The sequence below is a fragment of the Pan troglodytes genome, chromosome 8 (genome assembly GCF_028858775.2).
Source record: "Pan troglodytes isolate AG18354 chromosome 8, NHGRI_mPanTro3-v2.0_pri, whole genome shotgun sequence".
NCBI classification, from domain to species: domain Eukaryota; kingdom Metazoa; phylum Chordata; class Mammalia; order Primates; family Hominidae; genus Pan; species Pan troglodytes.
The window spans coordinates 45,260,854-45,279,610 of record NC_072406.2 but is presented as its reverse complement, the minus strand read 5'-3'; the positions used below and the strand labels follow the sequence as shown (position 1 = coordinate 45,279,610).

General features: G+C 38.0%; 1 protein-coding gene across 4 annotated transcripts in view; it reads left to right on the top strand.

Annotated features, from left to right (window-relative positions):
* Positions 1–18,757, top strand: part of EPC1 (enhancer of polycomb homolog 1) — a 110,135-nt gene that overhangs the window by 76,616 nt on the left and 14,762 nt on the right. For all 4 annotated transcript variants that reach the window (XM_016962943.4, XM_016962942.4, XM_016962941.4 and 1 more), the window contains exons 3-10: positions 7,787–7,932; positions 8,327–8,533; positions 8,872–9,020; positions 10,197–10,356; positions 14,270–14,446; positions 14,529–14,618; positions 14,701–14,849; positions 16,486–16,838. In XM_016962943.4, coding sequence (XP_016818432.1) covers positions 7,787–7,932; positions 8,327–8,533; positions 8,872–9,020; positions 10,197–10,356; positions 14,270–14,446; positions 14,529–14,618; positions 14,701–14,849; positions 16,486–16,838 — 1,431 coding nt within the window. The remainder of the gene's footprint in view (positions 1–7,786; positions 7,933–8,326; positions 8,534–8,871; positions 9,021–10,196; positions 10,357–14,269; positions 14,447–14,528; positions 14,619–14,700; positions 14,850–16,485; positions 16,839–18,757) is intronic.

Here is an 18,757-nt window from a genome sequence, read left to right as displayed (position 1 = left end):
ATTGTTTTGATATTTTAAGGTCTTTCCTTTACATATAAACTTTAGAATAAACTTGTCTATGTCTACAAAGAAACTTGCTCATATTTTTATGGGAATTGCCTTAAGTCTATAGGTCAATTTAGAGAGAACTGACATCTTTTCTATGTGAATCTTCCAGGTCATGAACACAATGTTTGACACTCGAAGTATTCAGGTCTTTTTTTATCTTTCATTGACACTTTATAATTTTCATTATACAGATCCTGCACATGTTTTATTAGATTTATACCTGGCTCTCCGCTTAATACTCAAAGGAAGCCTTTTTTAAAAGGGTAGTCAGTGTGTATATTTTTATATGCATTTGCGTGTATGAGTGGGTGGGCATGTAGGTACGTAGGTAGGTAGGTAGGCAGGCAGACAGATAGATACATAGATAGATAGATAGATAGATAGATACATAGATACATAGATACATAGATAGATAGATATAAATGTGCTTCTAATTCTTTCCTCTGTAAGGCCAAGAAGCAAAAATAAGCAAACATAGCACCTATTCTCTAATTTATTCCCCACTAAACGGCCCAGGAAGCCTTGGAGAAATGGCTGATTACAGGGCTGAGGCAGGGTAGGTACAAGATGGCCCTGTAACATCTTGTCATACTGGATATTAAGCTTCCAAAAAAAATGATGGTGGTGTGTCGTGAAGACACAGGGGTTTCCACTGGCTAATTCTGGGACAGTTCGCACAACAATAAAAGTACAATAATTATAAACCATTGAAAAAATAAAAATCGGCGGGATGCGGTGGCTCACGCTTGTAATCCCAGTACTTTGGGAGGCCGAGGCAGGCAGATCACCTGAGGTCGGGAGTTCGAGACCAGCCTGGCCAACACGGTGAAACCCTATCTCTACTAAAAATACAAAAATTAGCCAGGCATGGTGGTGTGCATCTGTAATCCCAGCTACTCGGGAGGCTGAGGCAGGAGAATCGCTTGAACATGGGAGGCAGAGATTGCAGTGAGCCGAGATCACGCCACTGCACTCTAGCCTGGGTGACAGAGCAAGACTCTGTCTCAGGAAAAAAAAAAAAGAGTTGAATTGATACACTAGAGAAAAAATGCAGGAGGGGGGGCGGGAGGGAAAGCATTAGGAGATATGCCTAATGTAAATGACGAGTTAATGGGTGCAGCACACCAACATGGCACATGTATACATATGTAACAAACCTGCACGTTGTGCACGTGTACCCTAGAACTTAAAGTATAATAAAAAAAAAATTTTTTTTTAATGCTAGAGTTAGAAAATCATTTTTGTGGGCAGGCACGATGGCTCACGCCTGTAATCCCAGCACCTTGGGAGGCTGAGGCAGGCAGATCACAAGGTCAGGAGCTTGAGACCATCCTAGCTAACACAGTGAAACTCTGTCTCTACTAAAAATACAAAAAATTAGCCGGGCATGGTGGCGGGTGCCTGTAGTCCCAGCTACTCAGGAGGCTGAGGCAGGAGATGGCATGAACCTGGGAGGAAGAGCTTGCAGTGAGCTGAGATCGCGCCACTGCACTCCATCCTGGGCAACAGAGCGAGCTTCCGTCTCAAAAAAAAAAAAAAAAAACTCATTTTTGCAATTATCATAAATCAGGGTTGGATCATACTAGAATCATCAGTGTGTGCTCAATAAGAGAGGAAATTTTGATGAGGAGATTTGCATGGCTTTAAGCTCTCTCCACAAACTACTCATTAATTACAAAGAAGAAGAAAAAATTGGGCAACATCTTGACTGGTAATCAAAATTGTCATTACTTATGAGGAACAGATGAACATTGTGTGCCTCTAGATGTGGATATTCTGAGAAGGACTTAAAAAGTTTACTTTGCAATAACCTAGCCAAGAATGTGTAATCTAATCACAATGGAGAAAAAAATCAGAAAAACACAGAGTGAGGAATGTGCTAATAATAATAATGATGATGATGATGATGATGATGATGATGATGGAGGCTTGGGGAGGGGGACATACCCAAAAAACATCAATGTCTTAAAGACAGTGGTGGCCAGGCTCGGGGACTCACGCCTGTAATCCCAGCACTTTGGGAGGCCAAGGTGGGCGGGCCACCTGAAGTCAGGAGTTCAAGACCAGCCCGGCCAACATGGTAAAATCCCATCTCTATTAAAAATACAAAAATTAGCCGGACATGGTGGCAAGCGCCTGTAATCCCAGCTACTCAGGAGGCTGAGGCAGGAGAATTGCTTGAACTCAGGAGGCAGAGGTTGCAGTGAACTGAGATCATGCCACTGCACTCCAGTCTGGGTGACAGCGTGAGATTCCATCTCAAAAAAACAAAACAAAACAAAAAAGCCATTATGAATATAATGTACCCTCCTATGGCTTCGAAAATGAAAAAATAAAGAGTGAGCGTGTATAATGAAAGTGCACACAAGCACGAGCACGTGTGCATATGATAAAACAAAATAAAAATTTAACAATAGCTGAATCTGGGTAAAGAGTATGCAGGTGTTCCTTGTACTGTTTTTATTTCAACAATTTGTATAAGTTTTGACTTCTAAATAAAGTTTTTTTAACGGATACTTTTTTCCTAAAGTAGAACCTACATTTTCAATACCTCTCAGAACGGATATCCTGTCTTTGTGCTCTGATTCTGAAAGATTATTTTCTCCTTCCCTCTGCCTGCCTCAGCATCCCCTGCAGCATATTCTGCTGGTACTGCTTTCTGATAGATAATATCTATAACAGCAACCAGAGAACTTTATGTACGAAAGATCTTATATCTGAGATTTCAAATCTAATATTCACCATTGTCGCTCCCTAAGTACATTCTAGAAGTGACCCCAAGCTCTAGCTTTTAAGCAAAGGAAACTGAAGATTTCCATGATCTGGCTAGTCAGCGATATCTTTGTCTTAGAGCTGAGGCAAGGATGTCAAATACCTATCACCCCATAGTAAATAACACCTTCACAACAGTCTTTTCTGCTGCTCAGAATTGATACCAAGAGCTTTGCAAGTAGATATTATTAATCATGCAGTTAGTGCTCGTGTTAAAACTGGTGTGACGATTTTTCTTCAACCTTGGGTAGTGTTCCTACCTTCCTTCCTTTCAATCAGGGTGTATATTCTGTTCCTAATCCACATTGTGTGCTGTTTCATGGATCCAGATATCCTTTCACTATTTGTTTCCTGTATTTTTAAAACGCTGTTTGAAGTTATGGACATACTCACCGAATGCACACTTAGTTTGAGTCATAAATGGCACTTGATATGTAGACACTTACATTCCATCTCTGTTACTAAACTTTAATATCTTTGTCTTAGATCTAAGGCAAAGATGTCAAATACTTCCCACCCCATAGTAAATATCTATTACGAGACTTTAAATACCATAGTTTGTACCAGCCTGGATTTCCTTTAAAAATAATCTAACCGGCCGGGCGCGGTGGCTCACGCCTGTAATCCCAGCACTTTGGGAGGCCGAGGTGGGCAGATCACGAGGTCAGGAGATCGAGACCATACTGGCTAACACGGTGAAACCCCATCTCCACCAAAAATACAAAAAATTAGCTGGGCGTGGTGGCGGGCACCTGTAGTCCCAGCTACTCGGGAGGCCGAGGCAGGAGAATGGTGTGAATCCGGGAGGCGGAGCTTGCAATGAGCTGAGATCACGCCACTGCACTCCAGCCTGGGCGACAGAGCAAGACTCTGTCTCAAAATAATAATAATAATAATAATAATAATCTATTCAATGTATAAGTCCTGTTGTATTTTACTTAGGCTTATTTTATGTCTACATGGCAGTTATGGTATACTTTTTCCTACATCTGTGTATCACACATAATACTGTATTCTGTTTACCTGTGTGCATCTCTGGGTTTATTCCTATCAGAATATTTTTAAAGGAGCCAGCTTCCACAGTGTAGTTCTCATTATTATTTAAGAATTATAGGCCAGTTTCGATGACTCACGCTTGTAATCCCAGCACTTTGGGAGGCCAAGGCGGGCAGATCACCTGAGGTTTGGAGTTGGAGACCAACCTGGTCAACATGGTGAAACCCCATCTCTACTAAAAAATACAAAAATTAGCCGGGCGTGGTGGCAGACATGTGTAATCCCAGCTACTCAGGAGGCTGAGTGAGGCAGGAATATCGCTTGAACCCGGGAGGCGGAGGTTGCAGTGAGCTAAGATCACAGCATTGCACTCCAGCCTGGGCAACAAGAGCGAAACTCCATCTAAAAAAAAAAAAGAATTATTAACCTGCTAGGTCTCAATTTAATTGATAGAACTTAATTAGAAGAGATGACCTATTTGCCTGTTTTTCTTTAGACCCTTTTTTTTACTTTGAACACATCCAATAACATGACCCAGAAAATCTGAAGATACTCTTAATTCTAGGAACATGATGAATATTTTACATTTTTATTAGCTTGGGTTGAGGTGTTTATTGGAAGCTGCAGATTCAGCTACAGCTAAATTACATAATAAGGTTGTTGGGTGTGGGTTTTTTGGTCAAATGAAATTCCAAAGTGGGTTTTTACATGTTAGCTTTTCTCTAGGGTTTTGGTATTCTATATATGAACAAGATTGGGTACTCTTCCTATTTAATAATTTTTTTTTTTTTTTTTTGAGATGGAGTCTTGCTCTGTCGCCCAGGCTAGATTGCAGTGGCACGATCTCAGCTCACTGCAACCTCCGCCTCCCGGGTTCAAGCAATTCTCCTGCCTCAACCTCCCGAGTAGCTGGGATTACAGGCACCCGCCACCACGCCCAGCTAAATTTTGTAGTTTTAGTAGAGATAGGGTTTCACCGTGTTGGCCAGGCTGGTCTGGAACTCCTGACCTCATGATCCACCTGCCTTGGCCTCCCAAAGTGCTGGGATTACAGGCGTGAGCCACTGCGCCTGGCCCCTGTTTAAGATTTTATATGAGTTTGCACTGAATAAAAGAAAAGCCTCTTGCAGAGGCAAAAGGGCTCAGACACTCAGGTCCTTGTTAACGTCAGAGGGAAAGACCCTGAGCTCCTTGATTCATATGATAGAAATCATCCTTTTCAGTCTTGATGCAGTCCCTGATATGTTGGGTGTGACTTGCCACTGATAATATAATATCTACCAGGAGCTATGGCAAGTGTATTTTGATGCGAAGCAAGGTGATCCTTGGCAAGCTCATTTTGTTTTAATGAATAATTAGGCTTTGTGATTGTGGTTTGACATGTGATACGATCTAAAGAAGAGGATGCCAAACTAGTGTATAAATGAGATCCTAAAAATGAAATATAACCTTAAGAAGCAGAACATTGGCCGGGCGCGGTGGCTCACACCTGTAATCCCAGAACTTCGGGAGGCCGGGGCGGGTGGATCATGAGTTCAGGAGTTCAAGACCAGCCAGCCTGGCCAAGATGGTGAAACCCCATCTCTACTACAAAAAAAAACTACGAAAATTAACCAGGCGTGGTGGCAGGTGCCTGTAATCCCAGCTCGTTGGAAGGCTGAGGCAGGAGAATCGCTTGAACCTGGGCGGCAGAGGTTGCAGTAAGCCGAGATCACCCCCACTGCATTCCAGCCTGGGTGACAGAGAGAGACTCTGTCTCAGGAGAAAAAAAAAAAAAAAGAACATTGAGAACATTGCTAGTTGGTCCCTATCAATTTGGCTTTCTGGATTATTTTCATCAATGCTCTTTAATAGAACTTTCTATGATGATGGAAATGTTCTGTAATCTGTGCTAATACAACACTAGCCACATATAGCTATTGTAGTACTTGAAATGTGGCGATTGTGACTGAGGAACTGAATTTTAAATTTTATTTAATTAATATAAATTCAGTTAGCCACACATGGCTAGTGGTTACCATATTAGACAACATAGACCTGCATTATTTTGGTTAGGAACAAAATATATCAAGTGTTTTTAATCTAACAGTTTTAATCAACTTGAGGATCTCTAAAAGCTGTTTACATGATAATGACAAAATGAGATGATGGAAAATCATTGGAGGGCCCATGATTGCAGGTACTGTGAGTACAGAGATGTTAACATCTAGAAATTTTTATAGTCTGAATACTTACTTATTTTAATAGGAATGTTATAGAAGTGATATAGGTCAAAATAAAAAATAAAACAGTGAAATAATACATTCAACTGTACCAATGTTTTTTTATTTCTCCAGGCCAGACACTGTGTTAAGCTTTAAGCAGAGATGGCAGTATTTGGCAGCTAAATAGTGCCCTTTGTACCCATCACAGACTTTAATGTCTGACTGGGTTTGGAGGTTATTTCCCCCCACTTTAATAGACGTAACATTACAGAGGTGGCATACAAGGTGAAACCTGTTACCCTCCACTTAGCGGTACAGAAATAAAGAAGGCATGCCTCTCCCTAAAGAGATCACGCACATTCTAATAGGGAGGCATGCTTAACAAGCAGATTATAAAGTACATGAAGTGCGTTCTTAGCCACTAAAAAAGATGAAAGTGGTTAGGAACCACTTCTTGGGTGGGGAAAAATCAAAAAAGGATTCTAGATGAGTGATACCAGGCTGGGTGCTAAAAAGAATAAATAGGCATTTGCCTCCTTGGTGGGCAAGCAGAAAAACAGGGATTTTTGTAAAGGCCTGCAGTCATGAAATAGCATACTGCATGAAATCAATGAAATCTGATGTTACTAGATCATAAAGAACTGATAACACTGGAAAGAATATGAAAAAAGGGCCTTATACCATTCTAAAGATGTGGACTCTAATGTTAGTAGAAGGAATTAAGTAAGGGAAAGATGTGAGACAAATTTTTATATTAAAGCTATTTAATATTTTGCTTATATTCATATCAACCTAGCTTAATTTTGGTAAGTAATTAAACAACATTTGATAGTAGCAGCGGTTCTTGCCAGCAGATCTAAGATCCTCCCATTTCCATCAGCATGACAGTGTTCCCGTAGAGAAACAAACTTCCTAGGCAGGAACATACTCACTGAGTGACAGCTGCTGAAAACTCAAAATCTGAAATGCTCCACAGTTCGAAATTTTTGAGCACCAGTGTGATTCCACAAGTGGAAAATTATACACCTGCCCTCATGTGATGATGGGTCGCAGTCAAAACTTCACGCACAAAATTATTTAAAATATTACATAAAATCACCATCAGGCTATGCATATAAGGTATATGTGAAAAAAATGAATTTTGTGTTTAGACTTGGGTCCCACCCTCAAGAAATCTCATTATACGTATTCAAATATTCCAAAATCCAAAACACTTCTGGTCCCAAGCATTTTGGATGAGGGATTCTCAACCTGTACTGTTATTGGTAGTGGCTTCTAACACTTCAACTTTAAAGACCACTCCCTTAGCTTTTGGTAAAGTAGTTGAATAATCTACAAAATAGGACTTAAATATTATAGAAAAAAATCTTAAAGGCCTTCTCCTTTTATATTATAAAAATTGCCTATGTGATGATTTTTGAGCTATAAAAATGGCACTTCACATGGTTCAACCAAATAAGTTTTAATGATCGCTTTATGTTCTTAATAGGCTTCTAGTGTATTTGCTTTTAGGAGTGGTTGGAGGGTGTCACATCCGTTGTCTTTTATTACTTATATGTATATTCATAGTAAAGATAATCTCCCTTCTTTAACTTTAAGTGTGTAAGACAAATCTAAGCTTAGATTGTTCGTGACTTTGAAAACAAAATCCAAGAATTCTTTCTTATTTCTTTAGAAAGTGTAGGTCTTGTTTTTATGCAGACATCTGTGGAGTTTTTGTTGGTGAATTCACACAGTAAATGATTGCATATGGTTCCTTCTGTCAGCTTTTAGTTTGGATGCTGAACAGCCTGATTATGATTTGGATTCTGAAGATGAAGTATTTGTGAATAAACTGAAAAAGAAAATGGACATCTGCCCATTGCAATTTGAGGAGATGATTGACCGCCTAGAAAAAGGCAGTGGTCAGCAGGTACAACTTCATTTGTATATAACAAGTATATACATATTCTATGTAAAGAACTGTATTGTATGGAAAGAGTGTGAGATTGCAGGTTCGGGGTAATCAGGCAGGCTTTAGAGTTAAAAAGTATGAATTCAAATCTCATCTCTGCTTATCAGTAACCTGTGTAATCTTGAGCAATATGTTTAAATTTTTCTGTGCCTCGGTTGCCCTGGGATTGTCGTAAAGATGAAATAATGTATATAAAGCACCCTAGTTCAGTGACTGACAGGCATAATGTACTCCTCAAGTTTCCCATTTGTTAATAATGTAATATTGATTATTGTCCTTTAAATTTAGAAGTAAATACTTATGAACCTTGTATGTGTGTTGTATGAAAATGACATAATGGTTTTACATTTAGCCAGTCAGTCTGCAGGAAGCCAAACTACTGCTAAAAGAAGATGATGAACTAATTAGAGAAGTTTATGAATATTGGATTAAAAAGAGAAAAAACTGTCGAGGGCCATCTCTTATTCCATCAGTAAAACAAGAGAAGCGAGATGGTTCCAGCACAAATGATCCTTATGTGGCTTTTAGAAGGCGTACTGAAAAAATGCAGACTCGAAAAGTAAGTGAATTTGAAGAATTTTTTTGATAATTATATAATAAAAATTATTTATAGTTATGACTGTCTCAATACTGTGATTTAATTTATATTCAAATATGACTTTCCAATTATAAGAAAAATACTTGAACTTAAGATTTATTATGCAGCTATTAATGTTATATTTTAATGTTAATCCATTTAAAAATCAATACAAAATTGATTTCCTGGTGATCTGTGCTCCCTTTTATTGTCTTTAAATTCTAATTTAACCTTTCAAATGTATAAATTTTATGGATCAATAACTATACCACTAGTTAGAAATACTTACTAACATTAAACAAGCAACTTCACATTTGCAGAATCGCAAAAATGATGAAGCCTCTTACGAAAAAATGCTTAAGCTGCGAAGAGATCTAAGTCGAGCTGTTACTATTCTAGAGATGATAAAAAGAAGAGAAAAAAGTAAAAGAGAGCTATTGCACTTAACACTGGAAATTATGGAAAAGAGGTAATGTATATTTTAATAATGTTAGAGGAAGTATAGTGCCATTAACATTTTGTATATTGAGTTAATTTATTTCCTATGCAATAATCTAATTACAGAAATATCTTTTTTTAATAATAGAGACTTCATATATGTGGTATGATACTTTTTATACTTTTACATGTTTTCCTCTATTTTCTTTAAAAGTGACTGGATTCACTTAAGTTAAAACATACCAAGTATTTCCATTTCAAAGTGGTCTTTTTTGGTCCTTGAGTTGCATGTAGGACTTGAGTTAATTGATAGTACTGCTTCTTTTTTAATGCATATAAAATTTAAAACACTGGATTGTTAAGTAGAAAAGGGTAAAGAAAGAGGGAGAAAGGCCCATATATCTTACCACTCAAGCATTTGGCAAGGTACACAATGAAAACTTAAAAAAAACCTCTGCCCTATTTCTAGTCCCTATCCCCAAAGAAAACCACTTTTAAATTTCTTGTGATTACTTTTAGAAAAATTAGTTTTAAAGCCCAGGCAATTCTAATTAGCAGAAAGATCCTTAGCACCATTTTAGGCATTACTTTCAACTTCTTCACCAAATGTTTCACCAAAATTGCTACGTTAAAATTCCAGCTTTTGATTTTTTCCCAACAGTCCTCTATTTATATGCCATGATAAAGCTATAAGCCAAAAAAGTAAAAGGAAGAAACAAAAGGAATTATGTAATCTTTAAGAGAAATTGAATAGTCAAAGTTTAACTACAATCTTGCCTTAAATGTAATTGGTGTTTATAATTATATCTCGGTCAGCTAGTTATTAATGGTTATAAAGATAAATACTTATAAAACTAACTTTCCAAAATTTTCTTCTTTTTCCTGCTTTATTTAGGTATAATTGACAAATAAAAATTATATATTTTATATGTTGATCAAAGGGTACAAACTTACAGTTATGAAATGAATACGTTCTGGAGACCTAATGTACAGCATGGTTAATAACAATGTATTATATACTTGAAATTTGCTAAGAGTAGATCTTAAGTAATCTCACCACATATACACACAAGGTAATTATGTGAGGTGATGGATATGTTAATTAGCTTGATTGTGGTAATTATTTCACAGTATAAATGTATATCAAAACATCACATTGTATTCCTTAAATATATATAATTTTAAACTTTCATTTGTATAATTTTAGGTATAATTTGGGCGACTACAATGGAGAGATCATGTCTGAGGTTATGGCACAGAGACAGCCAATGAAACCTACTTATGCCATCCCCATCATCCCTATTACTAATAGCAGTCAATTTAAACACCAGGAAGCAATGGATGTGAAGGAGTTCAAAGTTAATAAGGTGATTAATGTTTTTGTGATAATAGTATCTAATAATAGGATGGTATTTTATCATTAGAATGAAAGTTAAAAAGAAAAATACATATAGGCCGGGCACAGTGGCTCACGCCTGTAATCCCAGCACTTCGGGACACGGAGGTGGGTGGATCACCTGAGGTCAGGAGTTCGGGACCAGCCTGACCAACATGGTGAAACCCCGTCTCTACTAAAAATACAAAAAAATTAGCCAGGTATGGTGGCATGCGCCTGCAATCCCAGCTACTAGGGAGGCTGAGACAGGAGAATTAATTGAATCCAGGAGGTGGAGGTTGCAGTGAGCCAAGATCACACCATTGCACTCCAGCCTGGGTGACACAGCAAGACTCCATCTCAAAAAAAAAAGATAAAAAAAGAAAAATACATATAAACCCCACCTTAATGTATACTGCAATGATTGTGCCATAATATGAAGAAAAGCAGAAGTCTATAATTAAAATTTTATTTTTGTTTCTCTTCCTTTTAAAGGGAAGCTTTTGTTACTATATCTGATAAAAGGAAAAATATTCCTTTTACAAGTTGTAGGATTATGAAGTATTGAAATAATTCATACAAAATATGGAGAGTTAGGGAGAAAGACATGAAATCCTCCCTGATCAGATGAGTTTTTCTTTCTTTCTTTCTTTTTTTTTTTTTTTTTTTTTTTGAGACGGAGCCTTGCTCTGTCACCCAGGCTGGAGTGCAGTGGCCGGATCTCAGCACACTGCAACCTCCACCTCCCGAGTTTAAGCGATTCTCCTGCCTCGCCTCCCCGAGTAGCTGGGACTACAGGTAGCACGCGCCACCACGCTGGGCTAATTTTTGTATTTTTAGTAGAGGTGGGGTTTTGCCATGTTGGCCAGGCTGGTCTCAAAACTCCTGACCTCAGGTGATCCGCCCGTCTAGGCCTCCCAAAGTGCTGGGATTATAGGCGTGAGCCACTGCACCCAGCCTCAAATGAGTTTTTCTGTCTTTTGTGGACACAATAGTGTATAAGAGGGAATTTTGATATCTTAATAGTAATATAATGATTTAAAAATGGAAATATTTGACAAATTAGTACTTAACTAAGTCACAATTTGTGAAGAATAAAATTTGTGAGAGGAAATAAAATTAGTGAAGGAAAACTGAGGTAAATAAAGGAGAGCCGTTAATTAAGTGGCACTTTCTTGGAAAGTGTACATCTGAGGAAAAAGTACTTTATGCATTTTTTGTATGAAATTTTTCATGGCCGGGCACGATGGTTCACGCCTGTAATCCTAGCTCTCTGGGAAGCCTAGGCGGGCGGATCACAAGGTCAGGAGATCGAGACCATCCTGGCTAACACGGTGAAACCCTGGTTCTACTAAAAATACAAAAAAATTAGCCGGGCGTGGTGGTGGGCGCCTGTAGTCCCAGCTGCTTCAGAGGCTGAGGCAGGAGAATGGCGTGAACCCGGGAGGCGGAGCTTGCAGTGAGCCGAGATCGCGCCACTGCACTCCAGCTTGGGCTACAGTGCGAGACTCCGTCTAAAAAAAAAAAAAAAAAAAAAAAAAAAAATTTCATGAAACTTTGCATCTACCATACCAGTTTAATTTGAGGAATGGGCAAATTTGCCATCAGTTTTATCTCCCCTGCATCATTTAATATCATGCTCACTCAGGTTTTTTTTTTTTTTTTTTTTTGTGGTAAACAGACCTTCAAGCCTGAAGGTACAACCTGCCACACGAGTTAGAATGAATGATGATTTCCCCAGCCTGGACTTTTTTTGCAGGGGGAGGCGGGGAGTTATTTAAAGCAGTGCCAGGGACCAGACCATTTTGTGAAAAAACATGGACTTTTTTTTTTCCCACTTTGTTAACATGGACATTTTGATTTTTAAAAAACGTAGGGGAGGGTGGGAGGGAGAGTAGAGTTATTCTCGTTATTCTCTTCAATGATCTGGAAAGTTAGAGCTGTGCCCCAAAATACTGTTTTAGTTTACTCATGTAAGTTTTTATTTAAATTTTGCATTTATTTAAATTTTATGTCCTGCATTTGTAATATATTAGTTCTAAATGTATCTTTAAAGTTTAATGGGATTGTTCCCACTGTTACTTTTTTTTTTAAGGCAGAGTCTCGCTCTGTCACCCAGGCTGGAGTGCAGTGGTGCAATCTTGGCTCACTGCAACCTCCGCCTCCTGGGTTCAAGCGATTCTCCTGCCTCAGCCTCCCAAATAGCTGGGACTACAGGCGCATGCCACCACACCTGGCTAATTTTTTGTATTTTTAGTACAGACAGGGTTTCACCATGTTAGCCAGGATGGTCTCAATCTCCTGACCTCATGATCCTACCGCCTTGGCCTCCCAAAGTGCTGGGATTACAGGCATGAGCCACCCCACCCAGCCTCCCACTCTTAACTATTTTAATGTGGTCCCCCCCCCCATCTGAGCCCTATATGATTTTGTGGACTACTTTAGTGTTATCCTTCAGTTATCATATTTTAAGATTAATTATCCTATTATTTGCTTTCCTCTATATATGCCACTCATGCTTGAAAGTTACTTTAGGCCGGGTGCAGCAGCTCACGCCTATAATCCCAACACTTTGGGAGGTAGAGGCAGGCAGGTCACTTGAGGTCAAGAGTTTGAAACCAGCCTGGCCAACATGGCGAAACCCCATCTCTACTAAAAATACAAAAAATTAGCGAGCGCAAATTGCTGTAAATGGGTAGTAATAGCACCTAAGCATAGCATAAGGCTTTGAATTAGTAGGTACTTGGGAGGCTGAGGCAGGAGAATCACTTGAACCTGGGAGGCGGAGATTGCAGTGTGCTGATACCGCACCACTGTACTCCAGCCTAAGTGACAGAACAAGACTCCATCTCAAAAAAAAAAAAAAAGAAAAAAGTAATAGATAATAATGTAGACCTCAAGCACTGCCCTAGCTGACAGCTGTTGTTAGCTTTTAAATAATGTTTTGCATTGCCATGGCCAGCTTTTGATTTCATTATCTTGTCGAATACAACAGTAGAAATTGTGGAGAGATGCCTTATGGTTTGGAAAAACCGTAGTTTTCCCAAAAAACCATAATGTCATAAACTACATAAAATGTAACATGAATATTTAGCATATTTACATAACCGTGGTACTTGCCGTGATCTTTTTCTTTCCAACAAATACAATTTTTGCCACTACTTTACCTTACCTATTGCCTACATATCAAATTCATACTTCTCCCAACCTTTGCCATCATCTGCAATACATGTTTCGAACATGCTGTGTTCCATCAGCTCAGTTACTGTTGCCTGTATATTTTATCCTGCATTTCCCCTATTTAATGATTTCATATCTTTATCCTTTAAAACTGTTCAAAAGTCACCATTTCAGAAAGCTTACATTGTTCAGCCCACAAATCCTTACTACTCTTTATTTGTATAACCCCTCACTCAGCATTATGGCTTTGTTTTCTACTATGTTAACAGTTTTCTGTAGTTTGCTTTCTGTGTATACGAAGACATTTTCATTATTATTTGTCCTATATTTATTATTTGTTGAGAATAAGGATTAGACATCCCCTTTAAAAAAAAAATTATCTTCTAGAATTTTCATAGAAAATTAAGAAAATGGGAGGAGCCAGCAGTAAATACACTAATTGCAGTTGTAAGACTTCAGAAGTTGGAGAACTTCTGTTCTCTCCTTTTAATTGAAACAGAATCATTTGTGTGATTATGTTTAGATTGTAGGACAAATTTATGCTTTCATGGAGGCCAACTTCTCTAGACTTTACACTATAAGATGGCCAAACATAGAGTCTTGTGTCTCTTATGAATATGAATGCCCTCATTATAGCAATAAACTTCTTTTTAAAATTTCCTCCAAAACTGCAAATTTGTTGAACATGGTTTCTGGTGTATAATTAATTCATGTCTTTGTTGCAGCAAGATAAAGCCGATCTTATCCGACCGAAACGGAAATATGAAAAGAAGCCCAAAGTCTTACCATCGTCTGCCGCTGCTACTCCCCAACAGACGAGTCCTGCTGCACTGCCAGTCTTCAATGCTAAAGATCTGAATCAGTATGACTTTCCCAGCTCAGACGAAGAACCTCTCTCCCAGGTACAAATACAATTCTCTGTGAACATTGAGAAGGGATGTAGGAAGTCACGTATCTGACCTACTTTCTTTATTTCATTTAAAGGTTTTGTCTGGCTCTTCGGAAGCTGAGGAAGACAATGATCCTGATGGTCCTTTTGCTTTCCGTAGGAAAGCAGGCTGTCAGTACTATGCTGTAAGTTTCAGAGTGTCTTTGTAAATAACAAACTATTTACCTTTAACTGACAAAATTAAATAATTTGGATTTTTTTTTTAAGCCTCACTTAGACCAAACTGGCAACTGGCCTTGGACTAGTCCTAAAGATGGAGGATTAGGGGATGTGCGATATAGATACTGCTTAACTACTCTCACCGTACCCCAAAGGTGTATTGGATTTGCACGAAGACGGGTTGGGCGCGGTGGAAGGTAAGGTATTTCTGTATTCCTAGCAGAAGGATATTTTAGGCATTAGTGATTGAATCTAACTTTTAAAGTCAGGTAATCCCTCTGAACAACTCATTAGTTCCTATTTGCTATTCTTAACTGATTTGTTGACTAAAATATTTTTGTTGCTGTGCTACCTGGTTCTTACACGTCCATAGTTTTTGACAACTCTATTGGGTCCCTAGTGGACCTGCTTTTCTCCCCAAGGTGGAAAACCTCAGATAAATTATCAAGGGGTAGAATTGTGAGAAAGGGCAACAGACGAAGACAAGTGTAACTCCTGATTGCACACAGTGTATTAAGTTAAAGAAACTGCAAAAAAGTTGTTTCACACTGGCTAGTATAATGGGTTTAACCTGACAATGAAAAGGATCCATGCATAACCTGATCTTGACATCCCAGTTTGTCAGGATCTAATTGTTCTTCCTTTGTTTAAACCTTGTAGAATTCCTTCCTTCATACTCTAAATGCCTTTATGCGAGTTGTTTGTATGGGGACAGGAAACAAATAGCAAAACACATAAACTCAAGGAATGGAGAGACGTTAATGTATAATGTGCGGGGAAAATTAAAAGGGAAAGCAAATAATAGTATCAAGGTGCTTTTTCAGGAAGAAACCCAAGTGTATATTTATGATAAACTAATGGCTTATACATATTTTTTTTCATCTTCAACTCTTAATTGCAGAGGGTTTTTTTTTTATTATTTAAACATTGGTTAAGAATTATCTAGGCACTAAAATACATTTTATTTAGTCCGTTTTTTTTCCATCACTGCTGACATCAGGAGCAGTGAAAATTCTCTACGTTAGCTATATTTTATTCTATTACTAACATTAATCAATGTTATTATTGTGACTTGGAGCCATTTATAATGTTTATATAAGTAACATAAGAGGCCAGGCATGGTGGCTCACACCTGTAATCCCAGCACTTTGGGAGGCCAAGGTGGGTGGATCACTTGAGGTCAGGAGTTTGAGACCAGCCTGGCCAACATGGGGAAACACTGTCTCCACTAAAAACACAAAAATTAGCTGGGCATGGTGGCAGGCGCCTGTAATCTTAGCTACTCGGGAGGCTGAGGCAGGAGAATCACTTGAACCCTGGGGCGGAGGTTGCAGTGAGCCAAGATCGCACCATTGCACTCCAGTCTGGGTGACAGAGTAAAACTCCATCTCAATCAATCAATCAATCAATCAATAACACAAGAATATATCCTCTAGAGTAGTGGATCTCAAATATTTTGTCTATAAGAAATGTTAATGGTATACTATGTTTCTTGTTGCTTTTCTTCTCTCTTCTCCCTTTCCCTCCCAAAGGAATGAAGTTTTTGCTTAAATATAGAATAAATGTGTTCGCAACATTTTATAAAGCATTCATTTTGGTGCTTTGTAATGGAAGTGAAAATCTTTAGTTGAAAAACAATTTGTTAAAAGAACTTTTATTAGAAATTGAGGTTGTAGCCTATAAGAACCAAATACTAAAATAATCAACTTTAAAGCTTGTAAATATTCAGTATGAGTTGGCCTTTTGGCAGTTGGGGGTAAAAAGAAAAAGCTTTAATATATAATCTTTGAATAGCTATTTTAAATAACTGTTTCTTGTCTGATTTTTTAATAGGGTCTTACTGGACAGAGCTCATTCAGACTATGACAGTGTGTTTCACCATCTGGATTTGGAAATGCTTTCCTCACCACAACATTCTCCAGTCAATCAGTTTGCCAATACCTCAGAAACAAATACCTCGGACAAATCTTTCTCTAAAGACCTCAGTCAGATACTAGTCAATATCAAATCATGTAGATGGCGGCATTTTAGGCCTCGGACACCATCCCTACATGACAGTGACAATGATGAACTCTCCTGTAGAAAATTATATAGGAGTATAAACCGAACAGGAACAGCACAACCTGGGACCCAGACATGCAGTACCTCTACGCAAAGTAAAAGTAGCAGTGGTTCAGCACACTTTGGTATGTTGACTGTTATGATGTACGTTTCTATAGAAATGTCAGGTCCAACCATTTGCCATTTGTTTGACTATGTGGTCTGTTACATTTATGGCTTAAAGTCCTTTTCTCTTAAACAGTTAAAAAAAATTCTTGGTCTAAGTATTTATTTGAATCCTGTTGCTATAGGAGTTTGTATGTGTGTGTCTTCATTTAAACCTACCTGCATACAAAGATGGTTTATTTCTATTTAATATGTGACATTTGTTTCCTGGATATAGTCCGTGAACCACAAGATTTATCATATTTTTCAATAATATGAGAAGAAAATGGGCCGTAAATTGTTAACCATTTTATGTTCAGATATTTCTCTAGTCTTTACCTAGTTTGCTTTAACATAGAGACCAGCAAGTGAATATATATGCATAACCTTATATGTTGACACAATAATTCAGAATAATTTGTTAAAGATAAACTAATTTTTCAGAGAAGAACATTTAAAGGGTTAATATTTTTTAAACGTTTTCAGATAATATCTATTTGATTATTGTGGCTTCTATTTGAAATGTGTCTAAAATAAATGCTGTTTATTTAAAATATTCCTATAATCTTAGCTGTCTGTTTTAAAGCATAAGTTTGTGTTATTTGAAGCCTATATATTGTAGAAATTCACCATTGAATTATGTTACTACTGATTTTTGTAAAGGTAATCTGAGGACTATGAAGATATTTATCGTTCCCCTAATTCACCCTGTAGGGTTATAGTTAAGTTGCTTCATAAAAATGAACATTTGCTCTGATTCTTAAAGACCTCCAGAAAATGTTCTGTAAACTAATTTACTTGGTGGTTAAAAAAAAGTACAGTTGACCCCTGAACAACATGAGGGTTAGGGGCACCCCCCAATTGCAGTCCAAAATTCATGTATAACTTTTGACTCCCCAAAAACTTGACTAATAGCCTGCTCCTGACCAGAATTACCAATAACATAAACAGTCCGTTAGTCCATTAACATAAACAGTCCAAACATACATGTTTTGTATGTTATATGTATTCTGTACTTCATTCTTAAAATAAGCTAGGGAAAAGAACATGTTATTAAGAAATTTATAGAGCCAGGCATGGTGGCTCATGCCTGTAATCCCAGCACTTTGGGAAGCTAAAGTGGGCAGATTGCCTGAGCCCAGGAGTTCAAGACCAGCCTGGACAACATGGTGAAACCCCATCTCTACAAAAAATGCAAAAATTCGCTGGGTGTGGTGGTGAGCGCCTGTAGTCTCAGCTACTCAGGAGACTGAGGTGGTAGGAGCCCAGAAGGTCAAGGCTGCAGTGAGCCAAGATCATGCCACTGCATTCCAGCCTTCACAGCAAAGCAAAACCCTGTTTCAAAAAAAAAAGAAATTCATAAAGGAGAGAAAATACATTTACTAATCATTAAGTGTAAGTGGATCATCATAAAGGTCTTTATCCTTGTCATCTTCACATTGAGGGGGAGGAGGGGTTGGTCTTGTCATCTGAGAGGTGACAGAGGCAGAAAATAATTTACAAATAAGTAGACCCAGGCAGTTCAAACCCATGTTATTCAAGGGTCAGCTGTACTTCTATGAAATGGAAGTCTTTCAGCTCATGAGAAAAATAATCACAATTCAGAAATCAACTGGAAGATAAAGCTATTTTAGGGCCTAACAGCTTATTTATAATCCCATTAATGTTACTGTCTTTATCACCGAAAGCCAGTTTCTCTCTACTTTTATAGTCTTAAGAATCAAAATAAAGAACTTTTCAATAAAGACTTACATATAGTGTTAGTGTAGAGGTTTTAACAGTATAAACCTGTCATAGGTTACCCTGATAATTAAGCTTTCTAAGCTGTAAAAATTCTTTGAGACTTCTCAGAAAATAGGCATGTTCCATCAATCTCCATCTTCTCCACCCCTTAAATAGA